General features: G+C 41.4%; 1 protein-coding gene across 1 annotated transcript; it reads right to left on the reverse strand.

The window, feature by feature from the left end:
- Positions 1-178: 178 nt before the first annotated feature.
- Positions 179-9,760, reverse strand: LOC144612001 (myosin light polypeptide 6-like). Its single transcript, XM_078431414.1, has 6 exons — positions 9,635-9,760; positions 9,516-9,543; positions 5,784-5,927; positions 5,244-5,417; positions 3,366-3,443; positions 179-641 (listed from the first exon to the last, which is right to left on the reverse strand). Exons 1-6 carry the CDS (start codon positions 9,635-9,637, stop codon positions 613-615), a joined length of 456 nt encoding a protein of 151 aa, XP_078287540.1. The 5' UTR covers positions 9,638-9,760; the 3' UTR covers positions 179-612.
- Between the last annotated feature and the right edge of the window lie 3,317 nt (positions 9,761-13,077).

A 13,077-nucleotide genomic window follows, 5' to 3' on the forward strand; every position in this document is an offset into this window, starting at 1 on the left:
TACTGGTCATCGTCTTCCAAAATTCCACACGTACAATTTTCCTTTTGCTGTTATTACCACTTTTTTTTTTAAATTCCAGATTAAATCCAAACTGTTCTCCGGATCACTGGCACAGTAATTTAACTGCTGCACCATCTGAATTGGACTCCAGTCAGGGGAAAAACAGGCAAACCCAGTGTTAATAGTATAGATTTTATTACTTGAAAGCATAAGAAAAAAACAACAGAAGAATTTCAGATTTAAAAAGATGTGCAGATACAATCTGAGGAAAAACTAATGAGTTTGGAGCCACCTTTGCTTTTAGATCAGACCTCCAAAAATCCCTCAAACATCACTCAGTATTGCTACAAGTGTGTGCGTGTCTGTGCATGTGTACATCAGGGGAAAAGAGGGAAACCCCCTCAAACCTCATGGGACACTTATCACCAAGAGAATCCAAAAGGTTGCAGCGTAAAAAGGAATAATTTCCTCCCACTCCCCTTAGTGCCCGAGAGACTACCATTCTCAATCTTCTATGCATCTGTGCTTGTTGATAAACAAGAAAATAATTCGTTTAGAAAAAAGGTGTGTCAAGTAGAAAAAGGCACTTAAAATTCAGGTACAGGACAACAGTCAACCATTCATCACCATTCGGACCAATTCTGTGAAGAAAACAAAGAAAACATTGAATTATTCTGCCCCTGGGAGAATGGAAGGGTTCCGATTAAAATCTATAGAGTTTTACAACAAACAAGTCTAAAATCCTGCAAAATTGTATACAAAACATGTTTGCACACAAGCAGGAGCAAAATGAATCACATGCAAAATAAAAGTACAGAATTATCCCAATTTACTCCAACTAGTATTGAGAGTTAACAGTAATAACAGTAGACTTCTTTCCCACAATCAACCCACCCCAAAAAGAGGTAGTCAATTTTAACTTGCATATCTACCCAAACTGGAAATAGCTACAAATCGAACCTTCACTTTTTCACCCACCTCCCTCCCCACTGCCCCAGTCCAAAGAATCTAAGCAGTCAGTCAATAATTCAATTCTCCAGTTTGCACTAACTACGGAAAGGAGCAGAAAAGGTGGCAACTCTAACCACCTGGCTGAACAAGCCTTCTCGAATACAAGATTGCAAGCATGTTATCCTCACAGCAATACATTTGTTATCAAAGGAAGACCACATTAGCCATAGATTCCATTAATCTGAACTTTTGTGCCATGTGATGCAGGAATGAAGAGATAGATTTCTTCCAAAATGGACACCAGATATAATTTAGTAGTTCAGAACCTTGGAAGCTGGTAGCATCAAATCCAAACCAATGTTAGACAAGATGATATTGGCATCTTTTTTTCCCAAAATACACTTAAAATGTACACCATTCAAGCATTGACAGGGTGGTAGAAATAAAAAAAGATAAAGAACCAAATGGTCTTCCTTTAGTTGGCAGAAATTCAAGTAGTCAAGAACTGGAGATATTAGCCTCCTCCCTCCCCATCCTAAAATAAAAATCACACCTAGATCAAGCCACATGCAGAGCATGCTAAAAGAAAAGAAAACAGGACAAAAGTTGGCAGGGAAAAAGTGTCAAGGTGGCGTACCATGGCCTTGCCATTCATCCAGACATGATGTGCCTGACAAAAGCTGTTAAAGAGGAAGAAAAGGTCAAACTAAAAATGTTTAAAAAGGCAATGCAATTTGAACCAACATTTACTGGGGATTTGGATCACAAACTGTTTCAACAAGCCAAGTATGCAAAGAAACAATCCAGCAAGTTTAAGTTTAAGGTATCTAAAGATTTGTAAGGAAATGGGCAAATAATCACATGAACTTATTTTACAGCACATTACTATGGTCAGTGGACATTCAGAGCTCAGTTGATAATCAAGCTCTACTCTTGTTTGCTTGAAATCTGGCTCCATTAGTCAGTAGGACAGTGGATGACAGTAGCAATCCTACAATTTGGCCAATGGGCTAGGGGGTGTTAGGGAAATCAAGACCAACTTGGGAAGTGACGGAGCAGTGGTTACGTGCTGCTGTTTCAGACCTCCGGGAACCCAGCTGCTGTGAGGAGTTTGCACGTTCGCTCCACAACTGCATGGGTGTTTTCCAGGCACTCTGCTTTTCCCTCATATCCCAAAAGATATAGTGGTTGATTAATTGACCACAGTAAATTATCCCCATGTGCTATTTCACCAATAGCAAAAACTTACAGGAGAGTTGGTAGAAAACAAGGGAGACAAGGAAAATAAGTTGCTGGAATAGAGGTAAATGAGAAGAGGGGAAAATGAGATTGTACCACTGGGATACAGTATGAACGTGGGTTATGCGGAGGAAGGAACTGCAGATGCTGGTTTAAACAGGAGATGGACACAAACTGCTGGAGTAAGTTAGCAGGTCAGACATCATCTCTGGAGAAAAGAAATGGGTGATGTTTCGGGTCGAGACCCTTCTTCAAACTGGGTCTAAAGAAGGTTAAATGGCCTCCATCACAAGCATTAAAAGTTAGGGAAAGAATCTACGTTTATGACATAAAATAGCTAGCTTTTGCTCTAGAAATTAACTTTAACTGTTACTTAGACGCAGGGTCACAGAAAAAAAAAAACCCTCTACTTCCATGTAGATTGATAGCTAAAGTACCCCACACAGGAATGGTACTAGGATAAATCAGGAGGTCAGGACAATTCTCCGAGAAGGGGGAGCAAGTTTTTTTTTTAATGTAAGCATATTTGTCTGTAAACATTACTCTGCACGGAACCATATGCCCTAGAAGGTTTACTTTCAAGTCCATGCTCCATCCTTTACAACTGCTGGACATTCCACCCCATTCTGTTCAGATGCACAAATAGGGCCGATCTATTTTGTTTTCTGACATAGGGCATGATAGCACAAGCAACTCATGAAATGTATTGCAGTACGAAATTTGTCAATGGTACATTTAGGACAGATCAGGAGGCAAATGGATTCCAAGTAAGAGGGGAAATTAAATAATTGGAGGTTATGGCAGGGAGAATGTATGGTCTTTCTGGGTGGACAACTTCCCATCTATAATCAAAACAACCATTTATAGCACGTTTCCTCGCATTGACATCAACTTAGATGGGGTCAGTGTGGAGGAGGCAGATATTCCCACAACCCTCTTCCTTTTCTTTCCCTCTGCCAAATTCACTCTCTCTCTCCCAGTCCAAAATGAATTTATATGTGAACCAAAGCTTTGCAACTTTTTGGACCATTAACCCGTTTTCAGCATCATCCCAATTGTTGCACCACACAATGTTAAAAATGTAAAGAAACACAGGCCCAACAAATAACAGTCATTCCAGCCAAATGGGGACAAGTGCCTTCATTCTTATTGACAGCAACCGTGCATGCACTCACCCTCATAGTTGATGCAGCCATTTGCATCCTCGTGGCCCGCAAGCAGAGTCTCCACTTCTTCCTCAGTCATTTTCTCACCTAGAGAAACAAAAAAAAAAAGCAGGTGATCAAAAGGAATAGACAGAGGCACAGTGGCGCAGCAGTAGAGTTGCTGTCTTACACCGCTAAAGACCCGGGTTCGATCCTGACTCGGTGCTGTCTGGACGTTCTCCCTGTAACCACATGGGATTTCTCTGGGTGCTCCGATTTCCCACATTCCAAGGACATCCAGGTTTAGGTTGATTGGCTTTGCTAAGAATTGTAAATTGTCCCTAGTGTGTAGGATAGTGCTAGTGTATGGGGAATCGCTGGTCGGCGTGGACTCGGTGGGCCCAAGGGCCTGTTTCTACGCTGTATCTCTGAACTAAACTAAGCAGCTGCTACAAATATCTATCAAGATCTGTTGGGCAGTTAACATATTGTGGCACTTGCATCTCAAAACTACCGAATAATAAAAATGAATGCTGAAGTTGAATGAGGTGACAAATGAGGCCGAGATGAGCTTACATAGACCAAGCTACAAGGTCATAAGGAATAGGAGTAGAATTAGGCCATTCAGCCCATTAAGTCTGCTCCACCATTCAATCATGGCTGATCTATCTCTCCCTCCTAACCCCATTCTCCTGCCTTCTCCCCATAACCTCTGACACCTGTACTAATCAAGAATCTATCTATCTATCTCTGCCTTAAAAATATCCACTGACTTGGCCTCTACAGCCTTCTATGGCAAAGACCCACAGATTCACCACCCTCTCTGACTAAAGACATTTCTCCTCATCTTCTTCTTAAAATAATGTTCTTTAATTCTGAGGCTCTGACCTCTAGTTCTAGACTGTCCCACTAATGGAAACATCCTTTCCACATCCACTCTATCCAAGCCTTTCAATCTTCTAAACTCCAACGAGTACAGGCACAGTGCCGGCAAACGCTCATCATAGGTTAACCTTGATTCAATGTTCTGGCTGTAATAGGAATAAGTACCGTCCCACTGAACAGAGTAGAAGGATCTTGGGAAGAAAGTTCTAATAGACTACTTTTATGCATGCATTAAAATGGACAGTTCAAAGAGAACGTTATTAATGATTTTGACAAAAACTGCTTCAGTGGTGCGACAGGATTTGAAACCCATTTAGACAGGACTTGTAGGAGAGAGATGCCAGCGAAAGTGTGGAACCCACTGTTTAGGTATTCAGCCGAAAGATGGGAGAGACAGTATCAGCACCTGAGTCAGGTAAAGCAAACGAAAAGAGAGCAGATTAAAGCTCTTTCAATGGCAACAGAAAAAGCTGCTACTCCCAACTGCAATTTTTTCTCCTTTGCATTCACAAGAAACAAGTTCAAAAGCAGACACAAAATGCTGGAGTAACTCAGCGGTTCAGTCTGAGAATCGACTCGAAACGTCACCTATTCCTTCTTTCCAGAGTTGCTGCCTGTCCCGCTGAGTTACTCCAGCATTTTGTGTCTACCTTCGATTTAAACCAGCATCTGCAGTTCTTTCCCGCACAACAAACAAGTTCATATTTAGGTTAAATTTGTGGACTTTTGTGCTGCCCAAGCTTGGACTAAGTTTGAATTTGGGCTCAGGTGAAAAGATAATCAATTCGCTGGATTCTGCCCTTCATTGTCAGTTATAATCAAAAATGATTGTCAGATTTTGAAAACCCTGTAGCATGGTAATAATCTCTTCTCCTCAAAAGCTCCAGGAACCTGCTGGGGTCAGTCCTGGGTTCTGGTGTGGACTTTGTACAATTCCCCCCCTCCCTCCTCAAGATGTCCTCCGAGTGCTCCAATTGGCCCCACAACCCAAAGACGAGACATCACATTAAACTCAAGCATTACCAAGAGTGACCAGCACATGGCGCAGTTCAGCACCCATGACTGTGCCATTTCCTTCCTTATCAAAGACTCGCAGACCCTCTACAAAATCCTCAAACGTTCCTGGTTCCTTGTTTCTTGCAATGTCTTGAAGTTTTGGAAGAAATTGCTCAAAATCCAGAGTTTTCATATTCATATCTGAAAAGTGAAGGCAAAGATTACTTGTCCCATCTTTGTTATCTTCTCTACTTTACAAGCATTTCAAGTGTGCAAAGGTTTTGCATGGTAACCCGTGCCAAGGCATGCTGGAGCATGGTCAGAATGAACCAAATTCTTGGTTACCCAATCCATTTAGCAAAACAAGAATGCACATGCAGAACAAAAAAAATAAATCACTCAAGTAAACTGTTCAAAGCCATCACAAAATTGCAAGATATAGATCTTCTCATGTTATGCAATTTTCCTTGTGAGTGGTTTCACTGACTCCTGCTTAATATTAAAAAATTATTAAAATCTGGTAGCTCTTCCTGGTCCTCCCCCCATGAACAACATTCAGATTCTTACCTTCGGGCTTTGGATTCCCAAGGACTTTCAAGACTTCAGCATTGCATGGATTCTGACCAAGGGCACGCAGCAGATCCGCAAATTGGTTGTAGCCAATTCTACCTTCACCAATTCGGTCATAGAGGCAGAAAGCCTCTTTGAATTCTGAAAAGAAAATAGATCATCATAAAGAATGTACAAAATTGAAGAACATTGTTTTTTCATCTACAAGCAGATTTTATTCAGTGAAAGAGGTTCAGAGAAGAATTTTAAACACTAAAGCAGAGATCATCTCCATACTCAAGAAATATTTAGACAAATAATGGGGTAAAGGCAGGAATGTGGGATTAGGTCACTGCTCTTTGGAGGATAACACCGACAGAGACTTACTTAGTAGGTGAAACAAACTACGTTATTCAAATTTAAAGTAATCCATGAACAAAGTGGTTGGGGGTTATTTCACTAATTAAGCTTCTTTCATTATTGAGAGCCACAGCAACTCAAATCAAACTAATTGCCACTTTCCAACTGCAGTGGGGAAGGCTTGTGGCTTCACAGATTCTGCACTTTGGTCAAGTAGTATTGATGAATAGGACAAGAGAATGGGGTTAACAGCTTTTGTCTTGATCCAGATGCCTTTTGAAAACCAGTTGGATCTGTACACATATACCTCAGCTCCCTCTTCATTTTAGCACCCCTTTCAGATTGTGCCATTTCGTTAGTCCCTTCTCATTTTTCCAGCCATAATGGTCAATGGTACTTTAATGTCACATGTGGTACAGTGAATGATTCTGCTAGCCCTAAGAGCTCTATCTAACTCTCTTTTGAATGCATCCAGTGAATCGGCCTCCACTGTCTTCTGACAGGATTCCACAGATTCACAACTCTCTGGGTGAAAAGGTTTTTCCTCATTTCAGTCCTAAATGTCCTACCCCATGAGAGAGAAGAGAGAAACCAAACCTTTTTATCCATACTGCTGAAGTCCTTTCTATTCCAAGCCCTACAATCTTTAACAACATGTCTGTTATGTGGCACATGACATTTAAACACAAACCTCAATTCCCCTCAAGAAAAAAACCAAGTTAGATAATTTGCTTTCAAACAATTGCACCAATGTATGATGCATGAAAGAACATTTACTGCCACACAAGTTAAACAATGGTTTGTAGTTACTGGATTTTGGAACAAAGTTACCATGAGTTTCAATTTTCCAGGTTTGGACACTACCCCCAAATCTATAAACATTTGATCAATTATGGCTTTTAGTTAGCCAGTTAGGGCAGCACAGTGGTGCAGCGGTAGAGTTGCTGCTTTACAGCATCAGAGACCCAGGTTCAATCCTGACTAGTGTTGTCTGTACAGTTTGTACGTTCTCCCCGTGACCATGTGGGGTTTCTCCGGGGGCTCCAGTTTTCATCCACACTCCAAAGACATACAGGATAATTGGCTTCAGGAAGTTGTAAAAAAAATTGTCCCTCGTGTGGTCGGGGTGATCGCTGGTCGGCACAGACTTGGTGGGCTGAAAGACCTGTTTCCGTGCTGTATCTCTAAAGTAAAAGGTCAGGGGTTCTACAATTCTTCCCTTAGCAACCTGGAATACAGCCCGTATGGACCAGGTGATTTAGCCACAATGTGGAGCCAGCTTTTTACAGAACTTTATTTTAAGCTCATACAGAATCTTGACTGCATCTCTGTCCTTAATGACTGATGAAGTTCTCATTTAGTACCTCAGCCATGGCCTCTGCCTCACCAATTAGGTTTCCTTGTTGGCCTTTGATTATCATCACCCACCTACCCTTTTATTCCATCCTACAGAATACTTTTGGATTCCTTTTTGCTTACTGCAGGTCCTTGCTTTGTACTCTTATTTCCTTTTTCACTTCCTCTCTGAACTTCCTCTAATCAAACTAGTTCTCACTCATGTTAACAACCTGGCATCTGTTGGAGCCAAAAAACAAATCACCTTATTTTACTCACTATTATTTTGGTCATCCATGGAGCTCAAGGTTTGGTTTCCCTCTCCTTCTCTCTGGTGGAAATGTACCTAGACTGTGCCAGACCTCCTTATAATGCTATAATGTAATAAAAAGGAACTGCAGATGCTGGTTTATACCAAAAAATAGACAAAGATTGCTGGAGCAATTCAGCAGGGCAGGCAGTATCTCTGGAGAAAATGGATAGGTGATGTTTTGGGTCTGAAGGGTCACAACCCAAAACGTCACCTATCCATTTTCTCCAGAGATGCTGCCTGACCTGCTGAATTACTCCAGCATTTTGTGTCTACCTTTAATGTTACTGCAGTTTTCAAAGGTCTGGTCTCATTATATTGAGATTTCCCCCACCCAATTATTAATAACTGCCAGCTTCTGCACTTTCTTGCATCTCTCTAATTAATTTTGTTATTCTCCCCTTTTCTGAACATCAGAATATTCAGATCCAAATGTTGTCCTTATTGTAAAAAGCAGGTGCTTTACTGCAATAACTTCATAATCCCATATGGTCAATTTGGAACTGAAGCTCACTGTTTGTGAGTACACCGTACACACAACAAAAGCTTTTCACTGTACCTCAGTAAACTAAGCTATCTAAACACTTGTACTTATGTACAAACTAATACTTTCAGTCAAATCTAATCTACAAGATGTTTTTATTTTGACATATTTAATGTCTCATCTGTTTAAATTAGCCTACAGTGTTTATCTCCCTGTCAAATCAGTTTAAACATCCCAGGAGAGGACACTGGTCACCATTTGTTGGAATGGAATCCATCCGAGTTGGCATGAATTCACTTGTCCAAATTAGGCAATATTGGGCAAACCAAAAAGTAAGCAATGAAGACTGTTCCCACCCCCTCAAAAGGAAACGTTAAAAGGTTAAATTAAAAAACAGAAAGATGAATTGCCGTTTGGCTTGATATAATCAAGCAGTTATTCTGAATTATTAATGTGTCAATGCCATGAAATGGATCCTCTTTCACTCACTAAATTTCTCCCAGTAAAAAAACATTAATAATTAAAACAGCAACAAATTGAAAAAAATCTGGGTTTAAACTAGTTAGGAAAAGTTTTCAATATTATTTTGGAAAAGTAGGCAGTTATTTCCTCTAAATCTACCTCCTTGCAGCGTCCCGCCCGAATACCTGAAGCTCACGGCTGGCCCACGGAATTTCTCCTATAAAAAGGAAAAGGAGCCAGAGCACGGAGCCCTGTTCGAATTTAGAGTCCATCAAATTGATGGACAAAGGTTTGGCGTATTGGAAACCCGAAAGGAGGTTCGACCGATGGAGGAAATCGGATGGAGGCCAGTCCGTGGTTCAGGAAGGGATGGGCCAGGTCGCCGCCCTGTTATGTGCGAAACGTTGAAATCTTTGCCCTTATATGGAGTTAATGTCATCAGCCTCGTAGGGAGAGTTCAATTTAGAGGAGGTAATGGAGGAGGGGGTCTGCACGCAAACGGAAAGCTGCAGCCTCCGGCCTGAACAAGGCAGATCGGCCAGACCAGATACTGATGACACCAAACAGGATCAGAATGTAAACCTTAGGGTGTAACACAGCGAGAAGCCGAGGCCTCGGGCCTCCATTAGTGGCCAGATGGCGACCCCGTTGGGGAAGTTATTCAGCTATTTGGAAACTGCAAGGAAACTCATTCGAGTTTTGAACTAAACATTAGAATACAACAAACCTCGAAATCAGAGGCTGAAAAGTTCCCTTTTATAGAACTTGCGCTCCGAGTTAAAACAAGCGTACAACTTACCGGAGATCTGATCTTCTGTGAAATCGCACTGTTGGAGCAAACAAACACAAAATAAAGATCAATGTTGCACGCAGTGAAAGAAAGGGAACGTTAGTAGCTGATTCGGGAACCTCACTTACCATCTTGTTCTGGTCCCTATGCTCCAGCAGCGTCCACCGCCTCACTTTCTTGGATTGTGGCGTGAATACTAAAGATTGATAGCTCTTGTACTCCAATCATAAAGAGCAGCTCACCCCGTGACTACATTCCAGTCTCCTTCAAACCTCCAATCACACACGAAGGCAGTTGCTATCTGACCGTTGTTTCAACCAGCCTCTCGCCGGATAATGACCAGGAAGTCGGTCTACAGTGACGGGCGCCCGCATTCTAACGCTGCACACCTTAAACAGTAAAAAAAAGTACACTCTTCGTGCGATTATCATTACTGCATACAATGCTGACAATAAAAATGGCGATCCTCTCGGGTGCGGAAATGAATTTTAAATGTCCGAACGGAAAATGTTGACAATGTAAGCCAGGCAGGCAGCAACAATAGAGAGAGAAGCAAAGTTACTCAGAGAGAAACTGTTTTTAAGCAAGCGCAGAGCAGACAGAAGGAGAACGATCTGCGTTCGGGGAGACACAAATAGTTGGAAGTTTTAGGTAAATGGAGGTAAGAATTGGAAATAAACTTGCAAGCAAAAAAAAACACAGAGCGGCGTTAATTTGTATCTGGGGAGAGGGGGTGGGGGTGGTTAGCTTGGATGAACTAGCAGATAACGTATCGCTTTAGTGTGAAAGATGTCCGAGTATGTGGATTTTTCAAAAATGGGTTCCGGAAAGCTTTTTTCAGCCAATAGGTAGAGAAGGGGCAGTACTGGAGCTAATTTAACCGGTAGCCAGATATGTGGTTGAATTGACAGTGGAAAAGCATTTGGGGGATAGTGACCATAACTCTGTAAACTCCATGGTGGTTATGGAAAGGGACAAGGATGGTCCAGAAAAAAAGGTACTGGATTGGAAGAAAACCAATTTCAATATCTTACGACAGGACACGACAAACATTTTGACTTGGAGCAGTGGTTTGCAGGTCAGTTTACATCTGACAAAATTGAGTGATTCAAAGTGTTCAGGCCCTAAGAATTCAGGGCCAACATGTTTCAATAAGGATAAAGGCACAAATAGTAAGGAAGCTTGATGTTAGGGGATATTGATGGATGGCTGGATAAAAAAAGAAAAAAAAGAAGCAGGTGTGGAGAACTGAAAACTAGGAAGGCCTTTCAGGAACAAAGGAAGTGTACAGGGATAGTTAGCAAAGACATCAGGAGGGAAAAATGGGCATGACATATTACGAACAGTCAAATTGAAAGGGGATCGGAGAGCATTTTATATGTACATTAAAGGCAAAAGGGTAATCAGGGAAAGAGTATGGTCTATTGAAGACCAAAAATGGCAATCTGCATGTGGAGCCAGAGGATGAGGATTTAAATGAATACTTCTTATCTGTGTTGATTAAGGAGAATGTCATTGTAGTGGGAGAATTCAGGGAAGGAGGGGCATATACCATAGAACGGGCAGTTCCGATTTGGATTCGGATCCGCATGTAATCACACACAACATTCTTACACAAATGGCTCTGCACAAGGAAGAATATCATTCTCTTAAATCTCCAAATGAATCCGACACCTGTTTCTATGTGACACTGTTTCAATGTGTGCTTTCAAACATGCAAACATGTCGAGACTCTTCTAGTTACTTTAAAGTGAACAATCATCCCAATGCACTTTGTGGTGGTGTTATAGAAAACTGGACACTGGGCTACATTAGGAAGCATGAGGACAGATGAGCAAGTGCTTGGTTTTAAGGATTGCCATGTTGAAATAGAAAGATACAGAGCTATAGAGATGTGGGGGGTTTACACAGAGGGAAAATTGCAGATGATGGAGAGTACTGATGTTAATGCAGACTAGGGCAAAGGAAGTGAGATTATAGATGAGCTCATTGGAGTACCTCAAGGCTGCATGCTCAGCCCCCTGCTCTATTCACTCTAAACATGACTATTCCAACAGTTCCAATTCCATCTTCAGATTTGTGGACGACACCACCGTTGTTGGATGAATTGCAGATGATGATGTGTCAGAATATAAGAGGGAGATCGATCGACTGATCACATGGTGCCAGAACACCAACCTTGCTCTTGACTTTGGAAGAGGAAGGTCGAGGATCCACAAATCAGTCTTCATCAACGGGATGGTGGTGGGGAGAGTCAAAAACTTCACATCTCTGGGCATGCATATCTCTGAAGGTCTGTCATGGACCCAGCACACTGATGCAATCATAAAGAAACCCCATCAATGCCTTTGCTTTGAGAAGATTGAGATTTCTTATGTCAACGAATACTCTCTTGAACTTCTAGGCCATTTCATGCTGAAACTCTCATCTCTGACTTTGTCACTTCAAGACTTGACTTTCCAATGTTCTTCTGGCGGCTTCCCACCTGCCATTGCCTTTAAATTTTAATTTATCCAAAATTCTTCCAGGAATAAAAATGCAATTATATAGATCTAATTCCCATGAAGTAATTGATCTGAAACATTGACGGTTTCTTGCTCCAGAGATGCTACCTGGCCTGCTGCACATTTCCATGTTATAGACAATAGGTGCAGGAATAGGCCATTCAGCCCTTTGAGCCAGCATCGCCATTCAATGTGATCATGGCTGATCATTCACAATCAGTACCCTGTTCCTGCCTTCTCCTCATATCCCTTGACTCCATTATCTTTAAGAGCTCTGTTTTCTGTTTTATTGCATATATTTACAGCACTTGTCACAGCCTCAGACATTCTAATGTACTTCACGACCAATAAATAACTTCAAAATGCAATACAGTAGATAATGAGAAAATAATGAGTTTTGGAGATGATAATTGAGTGAAACTGTCATGGGTTTTTCCTCAAAATAGTGACATGAAAAGAATGCAGTCTTGTTCGTTTTCACATCTTGTACTACATCCCCAACAATACAGCAATGATGTTTTCAGCATCCCCAACAGTACAGCAATGATGTCAGGCTGGATTTTGTCGTCATCTCTGAAGTAGGACTGGAAACCACAACCCAATTGAGCATTTATTTCACAAAATGCTGGAGTAACTCAGCAGGTCAGGCAGCATCTCAGGAGAGAAGGAATGGGTGACGTTTCGGGTCGAGACCCAATCGAGCATAGTTGATCCATGCTGTGGAACTTTTTTAAATATAAATATGTTTTAAATAATGCGGCATATCTTAAAACGCTATCCAGTTGTGATGAAGGGTCACCGATCTGAAAACATTTTAATTCTGTTCTCTCCACAAATGTTAACTGATCTGCTGGGCATTTTCAGAAAATTCTATTTTTCTTTCCGCACACAATTTCTTATTTTAAAAGTTCTTTGACTATTACACAGAGATTGGTTCTAAACTGAAAAAAGTACATTTTATATTTGGAATTGCGCCTCCCGCTCGAAAGGGAAGGGATTTTTTTCTTGCATCGATGTTCCCGCGTCTGGCGGCTGGAGGTCACGTGGCACGGGGCCGGCAGAACTAA

The sequence above is a fragment of the Rhinoraja longicauda genome, chromosome 42, assembly GCF_053455715.1.
Source record: "Rhinoraja longicauda isolate Sanriku21f chromosome 42, sRhiLon1.1, whole genome shotgun sequence".
NCBI classification, from domain to species: domain Eukaryota; kingdom Metazoa; phylum Chordata; class Chondrichthyes; order Rajiformes; family Arhynchobatidae; genus Rhinoraja; species Rhinoraja longicauda.

Bases quoted from the DNA above. Each gene is read 5' to 3' on its own strand.
- LOC144612001 (XM_078431414.1), bottom strand. The intron at 5,928-9,515 runs GTAAGTTGTACG...TTTTCTTTTCAG, and splicing joins CACAGAAGATCAGATCTCCG to AATTCAAAGAGGCTTTCTGC. The intron at 5,418-5,783 runs GTAAGAATCTGA...TTCACTTTTCAG, and splicing joins TGGGAATCCAAAGCCCGAAG to ATATGAATATGAAAACTCTG.